This window comes from Miscanthus floridulus, chromosome 8 (genome assembly GCF_019320115.1).
Source record: "Miscanthus floridulus cultivar M001 chromosome 8, ASM1932011v1, whole genome shotgun sequence".
NCBI classification, from domain to species: Eukaryota; Viridiplantae; Streptophyta; class Magnoliopsida; order Poales; family Poaceae; genus Miscanthus; species Miscanthus floridulus.
The window spans coordinates 198,896,836-198,922,316 of NC_089587.1; the positions used below are offsets into that span (position 1 = coordinate 198,896,836).

Here is a 25,481-nt window from a genome sequence, read left to right on the forward strand (position 1 = left end):
CAACCTACCTTTCACTAAGAAGCGGTACCAACCCTGGACTTCCCAGAATCAATGAAGGAGTTCATTCAGCACCGAGCCGAGCGAGCGTAGATTCAATATGTTGATTGTACCGAAATAAGGATTTGCCTTATCACGAAAGCCACATTCGTTTCGTTTGAGAGGGAGAAGGCTTCCCGCGTGGGCGGATTAGCAATCCCTAGTCTTCCATAACGCGTATTGGACTTATGTTTCCTCCTCGAAGATGATGGATCTATCTGGTCACCGAAGCTAAATGGGCCCGAGCTGTTGATGACCGAATAGAAAGGTTTATTTTCAATGGCAAGTCCTAGATGATGTAGGCTTTGCTTATCCTGGCCAACCACAAAGTACGCATCTCATGTGCAAAGAGACGATCCACCACCTGCACAGTTGCGCGGCTCTGCGGGAGATTTGGCAGGGCCGGATCTAGCACGGCATCAGCCGGGGCTCGAGCCCTGCTATCGCCGCTGGATGTATGGAGCCCCTCCTAAGCTCTTGCGATATGTTTGTAGTCACTAAATGTAGAAAATAAGAGTGCCCCTCCTAGCGTATGTTTCTAGATCCGCCACCGAGATTTGGCAAACACATCGTCCTCATCTATGCTAACCAGTCGTGTTTTGTGTCAAGGAAATGGTTGGCTCCCGGCCTTGTGGTAGAATCATTTCATTTATGTTTGAGCTTTGACTCAAGGATAGACCCCAACATTTAGGTGTTATTATTCTTCACACAATTCCAAGATAGGACCGGTGTATCACAAAGGCTCATAGGAGTAGAGTTTGTATGTCTAGATTCAAATGGGTGAGGTTAAGACGTTAAGTGTACGTTTATGACATATATGCGTGTGAAAAAAATGCGCCCTCCTCTCCTCACGCACCTACTTGCTGGCCAGCTGCATCCAGGCCCTCTGCTGGTCCCTGGTTGAGCCAAACGAATACGATACACGATCAGATGCTAAGTACTTGGTGGATCCATTTCTGCTACTGATCAGCTTGAATGTACATTCCGTGTGTCAGCAATTTTGCATTTTCAGACGTGTCATGAGAAAATACTGCAAAAGATCGTAGTGAAATTCCACAGGACATGTTCGTTTCGCTGAAATTTAACTTATGCTGATGCTTTTGCTGAAATGCTGCGAGAGGAAATGCTATGAGAGGAAAACACCGTTAGTTCGTTGAAAAGTATTGGTGATGTAGTGCAGCAGAACAGGGCTATGTATCAGCTGGTTGGTCGCAACGGTACATGCAACAGACATAATAAGTGATACCGATAAAATCCTGATGACACACTGAACATTCCATCACATGTTCTCAAGCACGACTTGAAATTGACTGGCTAATACTTCGTACAACAGGGCAATGTGATGTATAGAATGATCCAGTTACAGAGTAACTATTTGAAGATTAAATTATCCATGGGCAATTAGCAACACAGTACAGAATGAATGAATGTGAACAACTGAACACCATCTAATTTGGATCTTGATATGCCCACCACTCTTCGTCGATTAGCCCAAAGCAAACAATTTTACCTCCAAGGAGAGGCAATAAAATCTGAGCCCCTAGGGGATCAACCGGTCACTGCATTTTTGTCGAGCAGATTTGCATGATATGCCATCTCAATGGATCGTGCTTTGGGTTTCCTCTATCGTCTTCACTTCTGCGCCTTATGATGCTTGACTACTGGTGCACCAACACCTGCATTATTTGGAGAAATTGTAGTCTGGCTTACCCCGGGAGCTTGATTGTTTTCTCCAGCTGGAGCTGGCTCAGTGGGTTCATTTTTCACAGGTTCAGCAGAAGGCTTCTCCGATGGTTTCACAGGCTCGTCCTTCACAGGTCCAGCTGAAGGCTTCTCTGGTGGTTTCACAGGCTCTTCTGTCACAGGTCCAGCTGAAGGCTTCTCTGATGGTTTCACAAGCTCATCCTTCACAAATCCAGCTGAAGGTTTCTCCAATGGTTTCACAGGCTCAGAAGTAGCACCAAGCTTGAGACTCATTTTCTTGGATAGATCCATGACCACATTTATTTCTAAAACACATGACAAGCATAGGTGTATAAGATCAAGCCATGTCAACTGAGAATAGTGCATAGTACATATTAAACTGAACATGAGACTTCAGGTTGCTTATTCTCACAATGAATTACAAAGTTTGACAAACATCATTACTAAATTGAGAGATAATGAAATTACCTACTGAAAATATAGGTAAAGAACATCTATCGTATGCTTAGCAGTTCTGTGGAGTATATATTTGAAACAATGCTGACCATTTAAAAGGATAAAACACACAATTGATTTTTCTAGTGACGGCACTATAAATTTTATTTTATTTAAAATAAATAGAAAATAGGGAAGAAGGATGTACCATGTGTGTAAATCATGTTTTTGCATGTAAGATTTTGTATGTCATATGGAAAGTTATGAAAGTCAAGTCATAAGAAGTAGAGATGCGAATGGGTTACATCATTTGAAGCACAATGTTGTTAAAGAAGGCACGGGTCCGGCTTCGCGACTCGGCGATTGTGCTAGAGGATTCTTGGGCGAAAGCCTTGGCGACGGCGACGCCGTTGGGCGCCGCTTCCCTGTTGGGGGCGTCGTATTTCCCCACTAGCATGTCTTCCAAGGGTGAAAACCCAGTCCACTTTGGACGTGCGACGGTGACGCCATTGGCGTCACTCCCTTCCTGAAGGCGTCGCATTTGGATTATTGTCGCGGTTTCGATGCGGGGCGATGGTTTGCGTTTGGAAGTCGGAGTTGCTCTTCGGTGTTTGAGCTTGGCAATGATGACCGGTGGCGGCCGTTAGCTCCAGACCCGTCGGGGGGTGACTAGTGGGTGGCCTGCCATGGGAAGTCAGAGCTGCTGGCAGCTTGGCTTCCATGCTCGACAACGATGACCCATGACAGTGTGTCGTGTTTGTGCTCAACTGCGTCGCGTGGGGTGGTTAGCCCCTCGGGTGTCTTTCTGGTATCTCGTCCGGCTAACCTTCTTGTACATAATATTCTTTCGGCTTAATTGAGCGGCAGAGCTCCTGCCTTTGTTTCAAAAAAAACCTAAATAACCTCCACAACAACAGCCTCACCAGCAATGGCATGAGGATCAGTGTTAGACTGCTATATTATGGGCTTTTAGCATTGTCGTATGGGCTGTTAGGCCCTGGGCTTGGGTTGTAGACGCCCCTTGGGCTTTTATGGTAGATGATCTTGGTTTAGGCAAGGATCACCGTTGATTGGGTGTTTCTATAAACCCTTAACAGTCCTTGCCTATATATTGTACTCATTTGGTACCTCCATAATCAATCTACTAAGTTTTCCCGAGCCATCTATTCTTTCATGGTATCACGAGTCTGGGTATTCCCGATTCTACCTCCGCTGCCCTAGCGCGCCTCCTCCCCTCGGCTGCGCTTGTCCCCAGCGCGCCCCTCTCGGCTGCCCTCCTCCCACCCATCTGCGCGGGCTCCCCTGCTGCGATGCCTGGGACTCCTCCCCCCTCTCCCACAACGGCAGCCGCCGCCGCCTCCAAGAGCCTGGACTCCGATGCCCAGGCCACGGCTGCTGCCAATGCGGATGCCGCTGCGCGCCTGCGCGCAGCCAATCGGAAGGCTGCGCGCGATGCCGCCCTCACGCGCGCCGCCGCTGCTAAGAAGGAAGCCCAGGACGCCGCTTTGGAGCGCGATGCCGCCGCCGCCCGCGCTCGCGACGCCCTGGCACGCGCCGAGCAGGAACGCGCAAACGCTGGCGCCCCCGCGGATGGGAACGATGAGGACGACCTCTCCGATCACACCTCCGACCACAACGACAACACCGATCTGCATCAAGCCCTTCTTCGGCAAGAGGCTGCTGCAATCGCCAACCTCCACTCCCAGGCTGTTGCTGTCCAGAACATCCGCAATCTTGTCACGGTTGTTCTCGACCTCAATGCCGGCAATTTCAATCGGTGGCGCGATCAGTTCCTCCTCATCGTTGGGAAGTATTCCCTTCAACACCATGTCCTGCAGGATTTACCGACGCCTGGTTTCCCTGACTGGCAGCGCATGGATTGCGTTGTCAAGTCATGGATCCTTTGCACCATCTCCGACGACCTCGCTGCGACGATCTCAGCGCGTAACTCCACTGCCCGCGACACTTGGCGCGCCGTGGAGTCCCAGTTCTTCAATAACCGCGAGACACGCGCCCTCCTCCTCGACGCCAAGCTCCGCAACTTCGTTCAAGGTGATCTGTCCATCACCGATTACTGCAAGGAGCTCAAGCGCATGGCGGACACGCTTGGTGACTTAGGTGAAGTCGTCACCGACCGCACCCTCGTCCTCAACCTCATTCGCGGTCTGAATGAACACTTCAAGACTGTCGGCATGCATCTCCGGCGAGGACGCCCCTTCCCCACGTTCCTGGACGCAAAGGCTGACCTCCTCCTGGAAGAGCTGACGATGGAGAACACGTCGTTGTCTCAATCGACAGCACTCACCGCTTCCACCACTACGTCAGCCCCGTCGCGTCCCCCTGCTGTTAGGCAGCCTGCAGCCTCCAGCGCAGGTTCCGGTGGTGGCTCTGCTCCCTCCAAGAACCGCCGCGGAAAACGCGGCGGCCAGCGAGATGGCCCTGGTGGCAAACCGGCGCCCACTGGCACGCAGCCAGGTGCCCAGTCCAGCACGCCCTTTGGTGGATAGGGCGCGCCATGGCCCTCCTTCTACCGCCCGTGGGCCGGGGCCATTCAAATGTGGCCGGGACCACAAGCCTGGGCAGCGGCCTCCACTTGCGGCACTGCCCGGCACCCCTCAGCATGCTCTGCTGGCCCAGCAGCCTCTTCAACAGCATGCTGTGCCTGCTCCGGTCTTGGAAAACGCCGGATCTTGGACTGCACCACCCTCCGGCTACTACCAGCCGCATGCTGGACTTCCTACATGGGATCAGCCCTCTCTGGCATCGACATTCAGCACCACGACGTTGCAGCAGCCACAAAACAACAATGACTGGTACTTCGATTCAGGTGCAACCTCTCACATGTCATCACATTCCAATTCGCTTTCACATACTAATTCCTCGCGGTATCCTACTCCATCGTCCATTGTCGTCAGTAACGGATCCTTACTTCCCGTTACATCCACTGGCTCTACAGTCATTTCACCATTTTTACGTCTTAATAATGTGTTGGTTTCCCCACAACTTATTAAGAATCTAATTTCTGTTCGCCAGTTCACTATTGATAACAATTGTACTGTTGAGTTTGATCCGACTGGGTGTTCTGTGAAGGATCTTCTGTCTCGGAACGTGATCGTCAGGTGCAATAGCTCCGGACCGTTGTACCCTCTCCGGCTGCCAGCTGCTCAATCGTTGGTCGCCGCCACCGAGTCTTCACTTTGGCATCGCCGCCTCAGTCATCCTGGACACGAGGCCCTCTCCAAGCTTGCGTCGAGTCTTCCTACTTGTCATGATACTACTACTGTCTATCATGCATGTCAGTTAGGTCGTCATGTGCGTCTTCCATTTCATTTGTCAACTTCAAGAGCGTCAAATAAATTTGATCTGATACATTGTGATCTGTGGACATCGTGTCTCGGGCTATAAATATTACTTGGCTATTCTTGATGACTGTTCACATTATTTATGGACGTTTCCTCTGAAGTTGAAATCTGACGTTTTTCCGACAATCGCTCATTTTTTTTGACCTTGTGTCCACTCAGTTCGGCACCACCATCAAGGCAGTTTAGTGCGACAACGGTCGTGAGTTTGACAACTCCAGCTCCCGCACATTCTTCCTTACCCATGGTGTTTGCCTCCGCATGTCATGCCCATACACTTCCGCCCAGAATGGTAAGGCCGAGCGTATCATTCGTTCCATTAACAATGTGACTCGCTCCCTACTGTTCTAGGCTTCCCTCCCACCCTCATTCTGGGTCGAAGCTATGCAGACTCATTCTGGGTCGAAGCTATGCAGACAACCACATATCTCATTAACATATTGCCCACCAAAACGCTGAGCTCATCCACCCCGCACTTTGCCCTCTTCGGCACAGCGCCCTCCTATGATCACCTACGCGTTTTTGGCTGCACTTGTTATCCCAACTTGTCCGCCACAGCTCCCCACAAACTTTCCCCTCGATCCACCTTGTGTGTCTTCCTGGGATATTCAGCTCATCATAAAGGATACCGCTGCCTTGATCTCTCTTCTAATAGAGTTATCATCTCTCGTCACGTCGTCTTTGACGAGACAGCATTCCCCTATGCTGAGCGTGCCCCCACTCCATCACCCGCGGACTTTGAATTTTTGGACAGTACTAACTATGTGCCGGCTCCCATCGGACCAGTACATAAGTTTCTTTCTGCAGGCACTGATCCTTCGACACTCGCACAGCCACGTGCGGCTACGGCTGACACCGATGATGACCTGGCTGGTTCAGCAGCGCTTGATGCGCTCCCAGCCAGTTCCCCAGTTGCGCCTGCCCCCCTGCCCGCACAGCCACGTGCGGCCCCTGCCTCGCCTTCGCCCGCACAGCCACGTGCGGCCACGATGTCACCATCGCCTGCACGGCCACGTGCGGCACAGCCTTCTTCGACCTCACCGTCTCCTGCAGCTTTGGTCGAGCCGCGCGGACCTCCGCCCGGTTTCCCACCGCTGCCCGTCTTCCCGGTGCCCAAAGTCCGTCATGTCTACACGCGCCGGGAGCACCCAGCTGCTGTCCTTCCACCTGCTGCTGCCATTCAGTTAGCCGCTGTTCAGCCGGCTGCTGCCCCTATGCCGCGCCGGGAGATCCCAGTTGTTGTCCGGCCCGCTGCTGAGCGACCAGCTGCTGTTCAGTCAGCTGCTGCACCTGCGCCACTGCCTAAGGGTGCTGTTGTTGTGCCCCCAGTGATCAACCAGCACCCCATGGCCACGCGCGCGAAGACCGGCTTCTGGATTCCTGCTCTTTACCATGCTACGCCACTGTCTCCACTGCCCAAGACCTTCCGCAGCGCCCTCGCCGATCCGAATTGGCGGGCTGCTATGGAGGAAGAACATGCTGCTCTTCTCCAAAACCACACATGGGCTCTTGTTCCCCGCCCCCCTCGGGCTAATGTGGTCACCGGGAAGTGGATTTTCAAGCACAAGTTCAACGCCGACGGGTCACTTGAGCGGTACAAGGCACGCTGGGTCCTTCGTGGCTTCACTCAGCGGCCTGGCGTGGATTTTTCAGAGACTTTCAGTCCAGTTGTGAAGCCTGCCACTTTTCGCACCGTGCTTTCTCTGGCCTTGTCTAACCAGTGGCCCGTGCATCAGCTCGATGTAAAGAATGCCTTCCTACATGGCACCTTGTCAGAGACAGTGTATTGTGTACAGCCGTCTGGTTTTGAGGATCCCACCCACCCGGACTTCGTGTGTCAGCTCAACAAGTCCTTGTATGGGTTGAAGCAGGCTCCTCGCGCTTGGTACAGTCGGTTCGCCACTTTTCTGTTGTCTCTCGGGTTTGTCGAAGCCAAGTTAGACACCTCGCTCTTCGTCTACAGGCGCGGCTCAGATATTGCCTACCTCCTTCTGTATGTGGATGACATCGTCCTCACAGCCTCCTCCTCGGGTCTCCTTCGGCGGATCATTTCGGCCCTCCAACAAGAGTTCTCGATGAAAGATCTTGGCAAACTGCATCACTTTCTCGGTATGCATGTTCAGCAGTGTGGTGACGGTCTCTTCCTTTCACAGCGGCAGTATATGCTAGATATCTTGGACCGTGCTGGGATGGCTGAGTGTAAGCCGTGCTCTACTCCAGTCGACACAAACCCCAAGGTTGCAGCTGCTGATGGTCCTCCTGTGGCTGATGCAACAGATTATCGAAGTCTTGCAGGCGCATTACAGTATCTGACCTTCACACGGCCTGACATTGCCTATGCTGTCCAGCAAGTCTGCCTTCACATGCATGACCCACGGGCACCACACTTGGCAGCACTCAAGCGCATCCTTCGCTATGTTCGGGGCACTCTACACTTGGGTCTACTATTGCGGCCATCTCCTGCCACTGATCTTGTGGTCTACACTGACGCTGATTGGGCTGGTTGCCCTGACACGCGCAAGTCCACCTCGGGCTACGCCGTGTTCCTCGGTGATAATCTTGTCTCCTGGTCCTCCAAGCGTCAGAATACAGTCTCCAGATCCAGTGCTGAAGCTGAGTACCGCGCGGTGGCCAATGGTGTTGCTGAGGCCTCTTGGCTGCGTCAGCTTCTGCTTGAGCTCCATGCCCCCCTTAGGCGAGCTACTTTGGTCTATTGTGACAACATTAGCGCCGTCTACATGTCTTCCAACCCAGTTCAGCATCAGCGCACCAAGCACATCGAGATTGACCTCCATTTCGTTCGGGAGAAGGTTGCCGCTGGTCATGTTCATGTCCTGCATGTGCCAACCTCATCCCAATATGCAGACATCTTCACCAAAGGTCTTCCATCTTCGGTCTTCACAGAGTTCAGGTCCAGCCTGAACGTGCGCGGTGGCGACGATCAGACTGCGGGGGCGTGTTAGACTGCTATATTATGGGCTTTTAGCATTGCCGTATGGGCTGTTAGGCCCTGGGCTTGGGCTGTAGACGCCCCTTGGGGTTTTATGGTAGATGATCTTGGTTTAGGCAAGGATCACCGTTGATTGGGTGTTTCTATAAACCCTTAACAGTCCTTGCCTATATATTGTACTCATTTGGTACCTCCATAATCAATCTACTAAGTTTTCCCGAGCCATCTATTCTTTCAATCAGCACCAAGGACACTGGGTCAATGTCACACCTGTGGCCGCCGGCAAGGTCAAACCAATGGCGTGAGCAACCACAGGAGGGAATCAGAGGAGGGGATCTCCAGTAACCAGGAGGAAGATCGTCTTCCTGATCTCTTTTCGTGTTTCTGAAATATTTTATGTTCTGGCTCTTTTTTCTTGCCCTTGGCACTTGTAGACTTGGTGTGGCTCTCCACCTGGGTCCCATGGCTCATGGATCCACTTGACATTGAGAGGCACTCTTCATCTCAGGTGTTACAGTCAAGTTATGCAAATCGCGAGCTCTGGATTATGATCCACTAAAGGCTATTCATTTTCAGTACTATTGTACTAAACCTAAGATTTGGGTCAAATCCCTTCAACTGGACAACAATTGTCATCCTAACAAGACAGAAAATTAGATTTCATTTATATACCTTTCAAAATCTCACGAGCTGCATCCGTGTTGCGGAAATCAGTAGCTTGGTAAACCTTCACAAAAAGGTATACGACAATTCAGAATAGATTTATAGTGTTCCATAACAGGAGAAACTACACTGCATAGCAGTAGCAGGTAAAAGATACTCGAATTCACTAAAATATTGTTCTATTATCATGTAGCCTGGATTAGTGGATTTTGCCCCAGCCCCAGATTTCCAGAAGCTTTAGCTAAAGTGACAAACTCTGCCTTCTCCACAAGAGTACACAACTAGCCTTAGTGAAAATTAGGGGGGATTCTTAGACAAAGAAATAAAAGATATTGAGTGTGAACCTGGACGAAGCGGACACGCAGGTCGGCGACGACGGCACGGATCTTATAGTATTCGGAGGTGTGGAACCCCGCTTCCTCGAGCTTCCGCTTCCTCGGCGCTGGCGCGGGCACGGGCGCAGGAGCCGGGGCTGGCGCGGGCGCGGCCACTGCGGGCGCAGGCGCATCTGACTGAGGGGCATGAGGAGTAGGAGGAGAGACCTTTTGATCCGGTGCGGGTGCAGCCGTGGGCTCTGCCGAGGGAGGAGGAGGCGGGGCGGTGGTGTCGACGGCGGTGGTCGGAGCGGCCATGTTCGGGTGCGCCGTGCGCGTTGGGAAATGAGCGAGTGCAAGCTTTCTGAGTTCTGACGGTGGGCTTGGGCTCCGAGGAAGACAGGTTTTGCGACTCCGGACACACCAGTAAAGGCCGATTGGCACATTGGCACGCATCAAATTCCCTTCATGTTTCTAAAAAAAAAACAAATTCCCTTCCTCTCTAGTATCTCTCTACCTAAAATAAAACAATATGAACACAAGTTCACTTCAAAAATTCAAAGGAATTCCACTTTTTAAAAACGCGCGGTAGAAAAAAAATTCAATGCAAAGGGTTGCATCCAAAATTTTGGAAAAATAACTTAATATCTATTTTTTTATACCTAATAACTTAATATCTAGGGGAGCTTTTCCTCTTCTTCGAGTCCAAAATTTTCTCGGACGCAAAAAAAAAAGTCCAAATTTTTCTCATGACCTTCATCTATAGCACGATCGTAGACTTTGATGGAAGGAAGAAAGTGGTGGTCTTGTATTGGCCAGTACCGATGGGGTAGACACTTCTAGGTTATTGAGTCGATCCAAAACTTCTAAAATAAAATGCATAATATTAGCGCCACAAAATTAATAGGTTTAGTACGTTAACTTTTTTTAGATAATGGAACAAGCTTTCAGTCTCTACATCGTTTGACGACCTACACAGCTGAGGTTTAGTACGTTAATGAGTAATGACTAATAAAGAGTTTCACGTTGTTGAAACTTCTGGCGCTGTTAAACGTGTTTGATTGCTCGTAGGAGTAGGAGTTTCAGGAGTAACTCTCCTGAGCGCGCAACTATAAATTTCAACTTGTTCCATACCATTCTGTTCTCTGGCCCCTTCTCTTCTCCATGGAGCCTAGGGAAGGCGTCTTGGAACTCCTGTTGGTCAGCGCCGAGGGCCTCAAGCATGCTCATCATCGCCCGTGACGTCTGTGACAACAACCACCCTGCAGTTTTCAGATTCAGAAGTTGAATTTCTTATGAGCACATTATGATTAGACTCATCGCGCAGCTGATCTTCTTGTTTCCAGGATCAAAAAGACATTACGTGACCATTGAGTGCGGGGACAAAATTGTGACGAGCAAAATCACACAAGGTATGAACCATTTTGATGATACTAACATATAATAGGTGCGTTAATTCTAGTTGATATTTTACTTGCCAAAAATGATCAGTTGAGTGGCCGATGAGTTCTCTTAGAGCTGGCAATGGTGATTTACTGATTTGCGGCAGGTAGGGGTAAAAAGATTTGGTGGAACGAGAAGTTCAGGTTCGCACTGACAGACGCCGAACGCAAGGAGCTGGAGAAGGTGACGCTGACGATCATGGAGATGGACAAATTCACAGAAGACACCGCTGTCGGCGAAACCAGGTACGCCGAGCACACAGCTATCACGACGACGAGCTCGGAATTCTCGACCGCTTGCAACAACTGCATATACATAAACATCGCTCAGGAACACGTTGACGCTTAATTTGCAGGGTGTACGTCGGCGAGATCATCAGCGAGGGCAGCGAGCTGGAGTTCCTGCAGATGAAGCCGGCGGCGTACAACATCGTGCTCGAGGACGGCACGTACAAGGGCGTGCTCAAGCTGGGCCTCAAGTTCATCTCCAGCGTAAGCACGCACGCACACGATGAGTACACTCGTTTGACTTTCAGTTGCTCACCCCCATCGATGTGATACGGCACCTGAACTCGTCCATCGCGACAAATAAAATGCAGGTTAGCCTGGAGCAGTCGAGAGACTGCGTGCGGTGCCCTGCGCCGACGACGAAGCAGACGAGCGCCGCCGGGTACGGGCTGTTTCTCAACTTCGCGCTGCCGAGCATCCCGTGGAGGAGGCTCTTCTTCTTCTGCAGTCGCTGGGCCTGGAACCATGGACAAGCGCCGAGAAAGAGGTGTGAAGACTGAAAACCCGGCGCTGTGAGACACGGAGATAGATGTTCGTCAGGTGTTGTGGCATAGCATGCCGTGAAGTTGCAAAAGTTATGACGCTGCGCGTTTGCTTATGGTGGCGGGTGGTCTCGCATTTGTTGGTGGCGGTGCCAGATTGAACTGTGGGTCAATGCGATTTTTGGATTTGTTAATAGGGCTGACAAATGCTTTAGTCTGGTGCCATCAAAGTGTACCAAAAAGGTTGGCTTCAATACAGAGGATTAACGTTTTTTGTTTTCTTGGGAAAATCTGTACGCGTGTCTTGTTCATTTGACAGGATGCAGCACAGATACAAAAACATGTGTACATACACAAAATAAAAGAAAGAAATTCATTCAGCAAAAATAAGAGAGGAATAATAGCTGCTGCTAATCTCATTCAGTAATCAGGCATGGGGGAATGGATCTATTTGATTTCTGAAACATCTCTCTGGGTGGAACGGTAAAAAATACCTCTTCTTGCGCTATTACAAATTTACGATTTACGATACATGTCGCCCTGTTTGCTTGGGTTTGTTTGGCTGATAAGACATGGCTGAAAGTACTGTTGACTGATTTGGTATAAGAGAAAAATATTGTTCGTTGGCTGAAAAAGTACGGCTTATAAACCAAACAAACTCAAACGAACGGGGTAACAATTGGAAACTGTCTATACAACACTAGAGCGCTAAATCGTGAACGATCACCCAATTCGTTTCCAGCGATCAAATCTGACATGTGCACCAGTTTCCTTTTCCAGAAAAAGGAATTCCCCACCTCTTTTCGTTTTCGCACGCGGAAAGGAACGTAAACATGGAGTAGGTTTGTTTACATTGGTTTGCTCCTTTTACGCATGCACGTGCTTCGTTGATTTGCTTCCTTTTTATTACGTGCCCATTTGGGTGGTGGTAATTAAATAAAATATATTTTTATAAGTTAGATGACATGCATGTAAAAGTCAGATGAAAACTTATATTACAAGCCAACATTAATAACTTATATTATAATAACTTATTTATATAACTTATAAGTTAGATGAACAAAATTATATGTACAAGTTAGCATTGATAACTTATATTATAATAACTTGTTTGTATAAACGTATAAGTTAGATAAATAAACTTACATATACAGGTCAACATTGATAAGTTATATTATAATAACTTGTTTGTATAACTTATAAGTTAGATTAATAAGCTTATATGTGCAAGTCAATATCAATAACTTCTATTATAATAATTTATTTGTATAATTTAGATATATAACTTGATGAATGGCTTGGATGTAAAGTTTAACATAAAAGTTATATTAAAAACTTAGATGTAGAAATTAATATCACAACACATTAGCAGAAATATGAAACTATGTACGAAAATAACTATGTAGTATAATTTACAAATACGTACAAAAATAAAAAATGGTAGAAAGGAAAAAAGAAAGAAAACAAAGAAATGTTCGTGTAGGTGTCGCCTTGCCATGCTGACCGGTACACAGCCGCATGTCACGGGGGTAATATATTTGAGAATGAGTAAAGGAAAGGACAGAAAAGAAAATGGACAAAAAGGGAATGTTATGAGTCCATGTAGACGCGGTCTCATTCGCTGTGGTCAAATCGCGCGAACGACCTCGGAAATGAAATTGGGTCTCCTGACACCCGATTGTTTTCTTTGTAGCTTTTTCCTCTGCCATCTCTTCCGTCTGGTCTGGCTGCCTCAAAAAAATTCTTCTAAACCGTCGGAGATGGAGAAGAAAAGAGGGAGACAAAAAAAAAAAAGAGAAAGAGTGTTCCAAAATCCCAGGTTGGATAGCATTTCTCTACTATTTACGACTGTCTTCGATCGCTAATCTATATGGACATCTAAATTAAAAATAAGTAATAGAAGATTCAAAATCAGCCTCTACTAAAGGACAGAAGGTCTATTTTAGGTTGTCTGAGCGATCCAAATATGAATATTTTCTCTTGGAAACCATTAACAGAAAAGATTTTCTTTTAGGTTCTGTCGTTGAAAATGATGTCCAATGAGTATTGAATTCTTTGATGATAAGGTTAGAATGAGCCTTGTATTTTATGTATTTTAGGTGTTTGCTGTTCCGTCCGATGTTACGGCAAGCACGTGCTGGGACGTGCAGGGAAGAACCGAACACTTAACACAGATGAAGGGACCCTGACCCACCGACTGCGCCGCCGGCCTCGATTCCTCGAAAGAGCTGGAGAACAGCAAAGCAAGAAGAGACACGGAGATGGAGATGCTGCGGACGCGAGACCAGGCTCCCACGACGTCATAAACCTCTCTGCCATTAGAGTAGGAGGGGGGAGGAGGAGAAGCAGAGCGCGGACCTTCTCCTCCTCGCTCCACGTGAAGCGCGGCCCGCGACCGACAGGAGCTCGCTCGCTGTCATCTCGAGGTAAAGCACCCTCCGATCCCAACTCGAATGGTCGCACGCGTCCGAGTGCCCACTCGTATCGAATCGGATGATATTGGTAGCTCGCGTATGCTGGGGGATGAGGCGCTCAGGGACTGGGAGCTTGCTCTTCGTTTCGCGCACACGTGGTGTTCGGAGAAATGCCCCGTATAGCAGAGTAGCTGGCATTCGGACTTTCCGTGAATTTTTCTCTATTTATCTGAGCCTTCAGATCCTGGTCATCCTATTCCAGCAACTGGATTGCTTCTGCTTGCTCGGCTGTTTTTGTAGATTGCTGATGCTCATGAGATTCGGTCTTACTAGGGTAGGGTGCTACTGTCGGATACTACGTGCTAGCTATATTCTCTGTTTGGTAGCCACTGAAATGACTCAGCTTCTAGAGAATTACTTCAGTGAGCTAAATACTCTGTTCATTATTGCTTCCTGCAGATCTCAAGCAGCCGATTAGTTGGACTTTTTTTATATACTTATTACTACCTTGCAATCTAGTAAAAGATGAACTCGACACGCCGAGCTTCAAAAGCGGCAAAGTCAACAATCAATTACCACAGGTTTTCATTAGATGAGCACCACTTATTTGAGCCAGATGCTTTGATTACTAAGGAGCGAGATGCCAATCATCAATCAAGCCAAAGTTCTCAATCTTGCAGAACATATGCTTGCAGAAGATTGACCACTCCCCAGTTTGTATCTGCATTGGCTGGAATCTGGAATCTTGTTGGCCAGCCTGAATCATCTGGCACAACTCAAAGATCTGAGATTCATGGGACTTCGAGTAGGGAAGACCATGTGTGCTTTAGCAGGGATCAACAAGGAAATATACTGACACCTTGCTATGTGGAAAGCTCAAGTGGTCTGAGATCTCAAAACTGTTTGTCTACACCTAAAAAAATTTATGAGGATCTTATTTCGGTAAAGAAGATGTTGATGCTGACACCATTCAATAGCGTCATTGGTGCATCATCCACATGGAGGCATATGTCCACAAATAAGGTTGGAGGTGCTCATCATTTGCACTGTGGAAATATATACTCTATGCTAACTGAAAAGATTGGGACTTCTCAGAGTAGCAAAAGAAGCATGTGTGAGGAAACTTATGCTTGTTCCACCAATATGGACATTAGGGACGATAGCTATTTGAATCAAACAAGAAGCACGCCTGACGAGCTATTTACTATCTCAAATGAAGAAGCTAGCAGTACACATGATCGGGAAAGTTCTCAACACAATACTGAATGTAATCTAGAAATTTTCCAAGAAGAAAATATTTTTTTAGCTTGCCCAGTGCACGAAATGGAAATTGGCAAAGACACGAGGATAATGCCAGGAAATCAGATTTTCAGTAAGGCATGCACAGATGTTCAGCTTGACGAATCGAAACACATGTCTTGTCTGGTGGGTGATACTGTTGTCCTCAATTCAGAAAATGCAGATGAACGTGCTTGTAGAGATGATGTGTGTCTGCAGCTTTCTGTAGACAAGTGTTCACAAGAGCTCCAACCAACTTTTCAGCATCGATTTGATGGTGCTGTTACCGTAAACAGGCATGCTGTGGCAGGAGCATTAGCTGGGACAGCAGTCAGTGTTTCTTTGCATCCAATTGATACTGTGAAAACGATAATTCAGGCTAACAGTTGTGGACAAAGTTCAGTCTACCATACACTAAGGCGCACCCTTGTTGAGAGAGGTAATGCTCTATAAGAGCAATTTCCACAACTTAAATTTTCTTTCCAATTTCCATGTATCGTTACCCTTTGAGAACTATAATTTCCTATATTAATTTAGTGCTTGATGATTTGCAAAGGCGTTCTGGGGCTATATGGAGGACTTGCTAGCAAACTTGCTTGTTCTGCGCCAATTTCTGCAATTTATACTTTAACTTACGAAACAGTCAAAGGGGCTCTTCTGCCTGTTTTTCCAAAGGTAATTTCAGTTTGGTTTTTATGCTGAAATTTTTGTCGTCGTTACATGGTATATCCTTCAGTCTTCTATGTGCTGTTACATTGAGTGATTGAGATCTCTACAGGAATATCATTCAATTGCGCATTGTGCTGCCGGTGGCTGTTCTAGTATTGCAACATCCTTTGTTTTTACACCCAGTGAATGCATAAAACAACAAATGCAAGTGGGTTCCCATTATCAGAACTGCTGGTATTCAATTTCGGATTTTCCTTGCCTCTTTTTGGGTTGTTCATTCGTTTATTTCCTGTATTTAAAAGCTTCATTTTCTAGCATAACAAATAGCAAGATAGACACGAATCTACTAGTTTCATGGCATGACTAATGCTTGAGTAGGATATCTTCAAACGAATGCTTCAGTAGGATGTCGTCTTTTCATCATCCTCTAATAAGAGTTTCATGCCATCAGGAATGCTTTAGTAGGATGCCTCAAAAAGGGTGGCATTGCTTCATTATATGCTGGATGGGGTGCTGTTCTTTGCAGAAATATCCCACATTCCATAGTAAAGGTACCAAAATTGAAGTACTTGCATTCAAGTCCAATAATTCAAAATTTTCTTTAATTTTTGGTGTTTAAAGAACATGATCCCTTTTTTGAATTTTGTAGTTTTATGCCTATGAGAGTCTGAAGCAGTCTCTGTTGAAATCAGCACCTGATAGTGCCAAACTCAATTCTGGCCAAACGGTTAGTTTTTGAACCTTAGTACCTTGTTAAAGCATCATTCATTCATTCTTATACCCATGACCTGAAGTAGAAGTGTAGAACCCATGGGCACTTCTAATACTATCCTGCATTGTTTGCCAATGCTTCGAACAGAAAAAAAATGATGATTAACCTCTCCTTAGCATCTGCATCTCAAATACAACAGATAAAACCAACCTTGCACCCCTTTGGTTCATTGCAGCTTTTATGCGGAGGTTTTGCTGGGTCAACTGCTGCTCTCTGTACAACTCCATTTGATGTTGTCAAGACACGAGTGCAATTACAGGTACTGTGATACGTGCATATGCCTTATTGACTTTTAATGGTGACATTTATCGTATATTGTTGACTATTTTATAATAGAATTATAATCATGGACAACTAGCGTAAGTTCAACAATAGACTAATGTTCCCAACAGAGCTAATACTTCAGCTTTCTTTCTGTTAATAACCAGGCACTCAGCCCTGTTAGCAAGTATGATGGGGTGGTTCATGCACTAAAAGAAATTTTTCGGCATGAAGGCTTGTGTGGTCTTTACAGGTACAAAGATTTGCCAGAGGCATACCAAGCTAGTTAATTTCAATTATTATTCATTCCTGTCTGAAAAAGACCCTATTGTAAGTACAAATTATCAAGTGACATGTTTTCTCACAGGGGTTTGACTCCAAGGCTGGCTATGTATATGTCTCAAGGTGCTATATTCTTTACGTCCTATGAGTTTCTCAATACATTGATGTTTCCTGAACCCGAAAAGGAGGTTCCTGCGAGGAGCTTTTGATCGTGAAATGAGAAGATAGCGCAGCAACACTGCAAGTACAGAACTGGTATCGGTATGCGGATCTGGGATAGTCTGACTTGTGAGGGGTTTAGTTGAAGTTACCGCACAATCCAATTTTTGGGTGCTGTTAACAAAGTTGTGCATTAGGATTGCATAATACATCTTTTCGGTAATCTCAGATCGAGCTAGGCGATAGAAAATTTTGTACTATCAGCAAAGATATAGGTGATTGGTACTTCCCTTCGGGCTTCGGGGAGCTTGGTTTTGAGGGGTTTAGTTGAAGTTACCGCAGAATCCAATTTTTGGGTGCTGTTAACGAAGTTGTGTATTGCAGAATGCAGTACATCTTTTGGGTAATCTCAGATCGAGCTAGGCGATAGAAAATTTTGTACTATCAGTAAAAAGGTGAAGGTGATTGGTTTCCCTTCGGGCTTCGGTGAACCTAGTTTTGTATTTTAGTTTCGTTTATATTTATATATAGAAACAATGGCCAGTTTTGTATCCTGTTTGCTCAGTATCCACATTGTATATGCATGCATGGCCCGGGGAATCTGGCACTAAGCAACTTGGGAGGCAGTTTTGTATTTATATGTAGGCGATAGTTTAGTCTTATGATGGTACTTCGTGTAGTAGGTTAGTAGGTACATACTTCGTGTAGCCGTGTAGGTGTAGGTACATGTGTACTTACTTTGAGTTAAAATTATACAGCGTCGCCGGCTACCAGTCCTCGCGCCCGCCAGGGAGATGCCAGCGTTGGGCCGTCCGTCGCGTGGCGTGGCTCCTGTGTGTGGGAGAGATCTGTGCGACTGTGCCGTGCCGGGCATGTGGCCCGTGCTCGTTTCGCGCAGAGGGATCGTTGCAATGAGAGCCCAGCTACTGCTACAAGGGTGCTCAGCCGTCATGGACTCCACGCAGAACCACATCAAATTCTTCGGCGCACTACAACATAGACGCAGAATTGCTTTTTTTTTTATCTCGATTCATGATGTAACATTTGTGCCGCCGCGCGCATTGGTGTTTCAGAAGAGCACAAGCGTGAAATGGATGGTTTTTTCTCCCCTTATTTCTGGAGACACGAAAAACATTTCCACGAGAGAGGCATTCCTACCTGCTTAATCGGTTACGGCGGCACGAGTTCGTCTGATTACGCCGTTTCCAAAAATGGCCCAGTCCAGTTGCAACTGCCAACCGCACAGAACGTTGAAGCAGAGTTTCAGCTGGGCTTCAGCGGGCTACAGATGAACTGGACCTACCTGCACAAACAGTCAAACTTCTTCAACTGAACAACGTACGAGCTCAACTGCTTGACCAGCTCAGTTTTAGCCCAGGAGTGGCAACGCTTGTTCGCCACCGAACTGCCCCGGCACGTATATATCTCTGCTCCTCCTCCTCCCTTCCCCACATGAATCTCCACGTCCATTCCAGCGACATTGTGAATTGCACACTCTCCATCTCAAATGGATTCCTCAAGAATCGCTCTCCTGCTCGTGCTCTCCTCCAAACTGCTGCTCGCGGCAACCGCGTTGCACCACGACGACGACGACACCCTGACGCTGCCGCGGCTGCCAGGCGGCCAGCACGAAGCGGTGTGGAACACGAGCAACATGGGAGAAGGGGTCGTCATCGGGGTGCTCGACGACGGCATCGACGCGGGGCACCCGTCGTTCGGCGACGAGGGGATGCCGCCGCCGCCCGCCAGGTGGCGGGGCCGGTGCAAGCACGCGGGCGTCGCGTCGCGCAACAACAAGCTCGTCGGCGCGAGGGACTTCACGCGGCACCTGCGTCGACCCGGCACGGCGCCCAGGGCGGGCACGCACGGGACGCACGCGTCCAGCGTTGCGGCCGGCGCGTTCGTGCGCCGACCGGGCGGCGGCGGAGCGCCTGGGGCCCCCGTGGTGGTGGTGTCCGGCGTGGCGCCGCGCGCGCACCTCGCGTTCTACCAGGTGTGCGCGGGCGCGGCGCGCGGGTGCTCCAGGGGCTCGGTCGTGCACGCCGTCGAGGCGGCGCTTGCCGACGGCGTCAACGTGCTCTCGCTGTCGCTCGGGGACGACGACGGCCTCGGCTTCCACGAGGACCCGGTAGCTGCGGCCACGTTCTCGGCTGTCGTGAGGGGCGTCTTCGTCTGCGCCGCGGCGGGCAACAAGGGACGCACGCCTGGGTCGGTCGCAAACGACGCGCCGTGGATACTCACGGTCGGCGCAAGCTCACAGTCACAGACTCACAGCAGGGCGGCACTCCTCATTCCGCCACCATCCCGGCGTTCTCCTCGCGGGGGCCGAGCCGCAACAACGGCAGCGTGCTGAAGCCGGACATCGTGGGTCCCGTCGTCGACATCCTCGCGGCGGTGCCAGGGTCGGCGCGCGGCCCGAGCTTCGCGTCGCTCTCCGGCACGTCCATGGCGGCGCCGCATCTCAGCGGGGTCGCGGCGCTGATAAAACGCGCCCACCCAACCTGGTCCCCCGCGGCCATCAAGTCCGCGATAATGACCACGGCCGACGCGTCGCTCACGGACGCGACAGGCACGCCGGCGAGCTACTTCGCCATGGGCGCCGGCCTCGTCGACGCGGCCAAAGCCATCGACCCGGGCCTAGTGTACGACACCTCGCCGGAAGAGTACATCCCTTACCTCTGCGGGCTGGGCTACACCGACGAGCAAGTGAACCTCATCATCTACCCTGCACCAGCGGTCCATTGCGCCGAGATGGAGAACACCGAGGCGAAAGATCTCAACGCCCCGTCGATCATGGTCGCGCTGACGGTGGACGGGCCGGCCGTGACGGTTATACGGAAGGTGACCAACGTCGGAGCGGCCAGGTCGGTGTACCGGGTGGACGTGAGTGCACCGGAGGGGGTCTCCACAGCCAACCTAGCGAATAGAGCACATGTCGTGCGTAGTCCGATATCCATCTCTGCTTAGTTCTGATGTACGCTTCAATCGAGTAGTTAAATGTGATCAAAATTAGAGAAATTATATGTATTGATGTATTTTTTTTAATAAATGTGATCAAAATTAGAGAAATTTGACTTAAAAAATGTTAGTGTGAATTATAATTTATAGTGGAGAAATACATGACACAAGGCTAGCGAGATCTGACAGTCTTTCTTTTTGAAGCACGTGCCCTGATTAACTGCATATTATGATTTTATTAGGGACTGTTTGATTGGACCATGCCAAAATTGGTTGCTTGGACCAGGTTTGACGGGCTCACAACCAAACAAGCCCTTAACAGCCTGTTCGGGAGGCCGTAAACGATCGTGGATTATTTACTGCTGGCTGGTTTGGTGTGAGAGAAAAACACTGTTCCCGGCTGAAAATTTACGATCGTTTACGAGCAAGCGAACAGGCTGGCGGGCATCTGCAGTGGTGCCGTCGATTTCGACGGCTGAGATGGACATGACCAGCTAAGGGCCTAAACATCAGAATTAATTAATCAAAGCAATTTTCTCCACCAGCAGCTTCTGGTTAGCCACTATCTCCTATATAACTAAAAAACAAAGTGTGGATACTTTTTGGTGCGACATTTCACCGTGGGTCCATCGTCCTGCCTCTTGCAATCCCACGCCCCACGCTCTGCCAAGCCTGCGGTCCCGCACCACGTTCTCGGGCAGCCAGGGGTCGATTCCCATGCCCCGCGCCCTATTTTCTTTTCTTTAAAAAAAATACGTCGCTCTACCTGCCGACCGCATCTCCGCCCATGGGGGAGGACACGGCCGCTGCCGCCAGCCCTGCGTGGCCTCACGCTAGAGGAGCTCGCGACGGCGGTGTGGCCATGGAGGACGAGGAGCCCGTAGACTCGCCAGCCTCCGCCATCGTGGACTGAGCGTTCCACTTGCAGCCTACCCTGCCTTCCTCCTTCAGGTCTGCATCGGAGGGGAAGTTGCAGTCCCACTCCCACCTCGATGCACGGGACTCGACGTAGGGGTTAGTGCCGCTGCTGTGGCCTCAGCACGCGGGCGGCCTAGGGGCGTGCCGTCGCCTGGAGACACAGTGGCCAAGGGGGCGGGTGCAACCATGGCCTCAACGCGTGACGGAAGATGGCTGGCACCGTCGCTGCCTGGAGTCCGAGATTTGGAACAGCCCACATTGATCCAGCAGTTGCGACTCTCGACTCTAGGTACGATTCGATTTGACCGTCTCTTCCCCATTCTCATTGGTTTTTTGTTTTGGTCCGTGTTGATTGTGGTTTTGATGGTGATTTGTTTGTGTTGTTCCGAGAACCATTTGTTGCCGAGCTTCATGGACACGTCGGCTAGAAGTGGCAGCGACAGTGATCGGAATGGAAAAAAACGAGGACAAGAGCATTCAGCGCTGGCCAAGAAAAGCATGTTCAGGTACGTGGACCGCCTCCTCCACGAATCCACCCGAGCCTTGCGTTACTTTAGCAAATCTGACAACACCACATGCCTAGGTCAGTGCTTGCATCTTCCGATCCATCTATAGCCACCAACCAGTATGGGAGTTAACTTGCCCTTCCAAATCAAGAAGGCCTTTTCATATGTCACATCTTTTTGGATGAATTGCTTGATATGCTTTGCCCTGCTACAGGTTGCCAGGCTTTTCTTGCAATAGTGTGGGGGTATGGCCCCCGGTATCCACAAGACAAGACATAGACCGTACCATCAGAGGTGGCCCAGCCCTCAAGATCAAGGCGTGCACGGCGCTGCTCAACGTGCACCGCAAGCTATTGTATACTACCAAATATGATACTTTTCTTGTAACCCTGCCCCTCCAGACTATATAAGGAGAGGCAGGGGTCCCCTAGTGGACACAATCCATACATCTCAATGCAATACATCAGAACACAGGATGTAGGTATATTACCATCCGGTTCCTGATCTCGCTCACCTCTACGACAAATCTACCATCGTGGGATACCCCTCGGTGGACTGCCGAGCATCTTTTATCGATAGTTGGCACGCCAGGTAGGGGTGTGCGCTTGATCCATGGTGAGCCAGATGGACCTCAAATCAACAGCGCGTTCTCATCATCAATCTCATGGAGATCCATGCCGGTCCATGATGACAATTCATCGCTGGCTACATCAGCCCCCGCGACTACAGATCCGATCTCGAAACCACCTCTGAGGTCACCTTCATCAACAACTCGTCGTCCGCTTCCTCGCTACCAGAGGAGGCAGATCAACAACGACGATCTGATCGTGTCCATCGATCGGGTCGGTCTGAAGCTCGCCGATTGCCTCTCCATTGCTGAATCGGCTCTGGACACTCTAGTTTAGCGCCGACCACCCTCTGATCTAGATCTATCGGAGGCTGCTCAGAAAACTCTAGGGGTTACGACCCTACCCTTCGGGTTCACCAACGCCGCCGTCGCTTACCAACATGCCCTGAGGGGCAGATTCGTCGACCAGGTTGAAGACGTCCATCCTCTCACCGACCAGATAGCGTCATACGCCGCCGACCAGACGTTCTGTCTAAAGCTAAGTCACGCTTTAATATTTTTCTAAATATTCTTCAATCTTCGTTAATCGCCATGATGTTTCTCCAAGTTGTTTTCTTCATATTTGCTCTCCAAATGATTTTCTGAACCTCCGAACAGTCATGTTGATGCTCGGACGCCTCCAGAGATGACCCTGTCTCCGGCTCCTCCCTACACATGCACGAGCGTCTGCCCTCTGCATTATGGGTGGTCGGCAGCGGCTCCTTAACGACACTTGTTCCTCCTACACGTGCACGGGCTCCACGCTCCGCGTTATGGTTAACTGGCTAGCTAGGGCTGGAGACTCAGCTACACACTAACTGTTCAGACGGTTTATATTAAATACATCTTCGCTCCAACTGATCGCCAATCTACATACGTTATTTTTTCTCCGGAGTTCATATATTTTTACATCATGTACTACATGTTCTATATGTTTGTATTGTAGGATCATCGTCCAGGTGATCAGACCACCTGGTGCTCGGACTTCTCCACCGATCAACTGGTCGGACCGCTAGGTTCATGGACTTCGGCGCCGACCAGTTGATCGGACTATTCGCCAGTTGCTTCTACTCAATGCTCACTTCGCCACCAACCAGTTGACCAGACTGTTCGTCGCTCGTGCTTCATCGCCAGCTATGCTGGTTACTCCTCGGCGCTCAGTTTCTTCGTGCTCGAGGACTAAGTGGGCACACTTCACCGCACGGACGTCGCTAGCTACGCCGATGCTCGGACCTCGCCAGCTTCGTCGGGAACTCCTCAGTGCTCAGACATCGCCAGCTACGCCGGGGACTCCTCGGTGCTCGAACATCGCCAGCGACGCTAGGGACTCCTTGCTCCTCGGTGCTCGAACATCGCCAGCGACACCGGGGACTCCTCGCTCCTCGGTGCTCGGTCATCGCCAGCGACGTCGGGGACTCCTCGCTCCTCGGTGCTCGGTCATCGCCAGCGACGCCGGGGACTCCTCGCTCCTCGATGCTCGGTCATCGCTAGCGACGTCGGGGACTCCTCACTCCTCGGTGCTCGGACATCACCAGTGACGCCGGGGGCTCCTCGCTCTTCGATGCTCGGACATCGCCAGCGACGCCGGGGATTCCTCGCTCCTCGGTGCTCGGACATCGCCACTCGCTCCTCGGTGCTCGGACATCACCACTCGCTCCTCGGTGCTCAGACATCGCCAGCGACGCCGAGGACTCCTCGCTCCTCGATGCTCGAACATCGCCAGCGACGCCGGGGACTCCTCGCTCCTCGGTGCTCGAACATCGCCAGCGACGCCGGGGACTCCTCGCTCCTCGGTGCTCAGATATCGCCAGCGACGCTGGGACTCCTTGCTCCTCGGTGCTCGGTCATCGCCAGCGACGCCGGTGACTCCTCGCTCTTCGTTGCTCGGTCATCATTAGCGACGCCGAGGACTCCTCGCTCCTCGGTGCTCGGTCATCGCCAGTGACGCCGATGACTCCTCGCTCCTCGGTGCTCGGATATTGCCAGCAACGTCGGGGACTCCTCGCTCCTTGGTGCTCGGATATCGCTAGCGACACCGGGGACTCCTTGGTGCTCCCTTGGTGGTCAGATCTTGCTACGTCTTATCGGTGTGCTATCAAGCTGCTGCATGCTGTTTGGATCAGGGTGCTAATCTTGGGCAGCACGTCTGGGGTCTTGATATGCGCATGTCGAATGACGTCGGCAAAGCTTTTAGACTTCTTTTTCTTTGACCCAGCTACAAGATTCATTCTTCATCTTCTAGCAGGCTCGGGGACTAAGTGGGCACACTTCACCTTACGGTGAATGTGCTTGTTCTCATCTCGAGGCTACGCCTAGGGACTGGCTGCCTGCTCGGCTGGTCTTCTACTTTCTGACCCTAGCACCACGTGACTATGTCACCTACTGTCAGGCTCGGGGACTAGCTGTGGGGGTACGGCCCCCGGTATCCACAAGACAAGACATGGGCCACACCATCAGAGGTGGCCCAACCCACAAGATCAAGGCGTGCACGGCGCTGATCGACGTGCACCGCAAGCTATTGTATACTACCAAATAGGATAATTTCCTTATAACCCTGCCCCTCTAGACTATATAAGGAGAGGCAAGGGTCCCCTAGTGGACACGATTTATACATCTTAATGCAATACATCAGAACACATGATGTAGGTATTACGTCATACTGACGGCCGAACCTGTCTAAATCTTGTATCTTGGTGCTTGTATTACCATCTCGCTTCTGATCTCGCTCACCTCTACGATAAATCTACCATTGTGGGATACCCTTCGGTGGACTGCCGAGCATCTTTTGTTGACAAATAGATAAAAGAGCTATTCTTTGCACATAATTAGTGGATGAAACCTACCTATATATATTAAATGGGAACTTTGCAGATGCATGGATGAATTCTCTCTATTTTCACTAGTGGTCATGTGTTTTTGAAAAGGCATTAGAAAAGCAAGATGCATATGAACAATTTACAGTGGTGGTCACTGAGAAGTAGGAT

General features: G+C 49.7%; 3 protein-coding genes across 4 annotated transcripts; 2 read left to right on the forward strand and 1 right to left on the reverse strand.

Annotated features, from left to right (window-relative positions):
* Window positions 1–1,357: 1,357 nt before the first annotated feature.
* On the reverse strand, window positions 1,358–9,871 carry LOC136477894 (uncharacterized). The gene is made up of 3 exons (XM_066476151.1): window positions 9,492–9,871; window positions 9,157–9,211; window positions 1,358–2,045 (listed from the first exon to the last, which is right to left on the reverse strand). Exons 1-3 carry the CDS (start codon window positions 9,777–9,779, stop codon window positions 1,669–1,671), a joined length of 720 nt encoding a protein of 239 aa, XP_066332248.1. The 5' UTR covers window positions 9,780–9,871; the 3' UTR covers window positions 1,358–1,668.
* Window positions 9,872–13,863: 3,992 nt separating this feature from the next.
* Window positions 13,864–18,056, forward strand: LOC136474530 (mitochondrial aspartate-glutamate transporter AGC1-like). 2 transcript variants are annotated; one of them, XM_066472101.1, is made up of 9 exons: window positions 13,864–14,099; window positions 14,547–15,804; window positions 15,922–16,040; window positions 16,144–16,268; window positions 16,486–16,585; window positions 16,684–16,761; window positions 16,982–17,065; window positions 17,235–17,320; window positions 17,435–18,056. In XM_066472101.1, exons 2-9 carry the CDS (start codon window positions 14,613–14,615, stop codon window positions 17,556–17,558), a joined length of 1,908 nt encoding a protein of 635 aa, XP_066328198.1. In that variant the 5' UTR covers window positions 13,864–14,099; window positions 14,547–14,612; the 3' UTR covers window positions 17,559–18,056. The 2 variants fall into 2 exon arrangements, with proteins under 2 accessions (XP_066328198.1, XP_066328199.1); XM_066472102.1 differs by lacking the exon at window positions 13,864–14,099 and adding an exon at window positions 14,216–14,421.
* A 959-nt stretch (window positions 18,057–19,015) lies between these two features.
* Window positions 19,016–20,475, forward strand: LOC136470475 (subtilisin-like protease 1). The gene is made up of 2 exons (XM_066468311.1): window positions 19,016–19,720; window positions 19,786–20,475. The coding sequence occupies exons 1-2, from the start codon at window positions 19,016–19,018 to the stop codon at window positions 20,473–20,475; spliced, it is 1,395 nt and encodes a 464-aa protein (XP_066324408.1).
* The last annotated feature ends 5,006 nt before the right edge of the window (window positions 20,476–25,481 follow it).

Bases quoted from the DNA above. Each gene is read 5' to 3' on its own strand.
- LOC136477894 (XM_066476151.1), bottom strand. From the start codon at position 9,779: ATGGCCGCTCCGACCACCGCCGTCGACACCACCGCCCCGCCTCCTCCT. The intron at 9,212-9,491 runs GTTCACACTCAA...CTTTTTGTGAAG, and splicing joins TGCGTGTCCGCTTCGTCCAG to GTTTACCAAGCTACTGATTT. The intron at 2,046-9,156 runs GTATATAAATGA...CATGTGTTTTAG, and splicing joins AGCTCGTGAGATTTTGAAAG to AAATAAATGTGGTCATGGAT.
- LOC136474530 (XM_066472101.1), top strand. From the start codon at position 14,613: ATGAACTCGACACGCCGAGCTTCAAAAGCGGCAAAGTCAACAATCAAT. The intron at 15,805-15,921 runs GTAATGCTCTAT...TGATTTGCAAAG, and splicing joins GCGCACCCTTGTTGAGAGAG to GCGTTCTGGGGCTATATGGA. The intron at 17,321-17,434 runs GTACAAAGATTT...GTTTTCTCACAG, and splicing joins GGCTTGTGTGGTCTTTACAG to GGGTTTGACTCCAAGGCTGG.
- LOC136470475 (XM_066468311.1), top strand. From the start codon at position 19,016: ATGGATTCCTCAAGAATCGCTCTCCTGCTCGTGCTCTCCTCCAAACTG. The intron at 19,721-19,785 runs GTCGCAAACGAC...GACTCACAGCAG, and splicing joins AGGGACGCACGCCTGGGTCG to GGCGGCACTCCTCATTCCGC.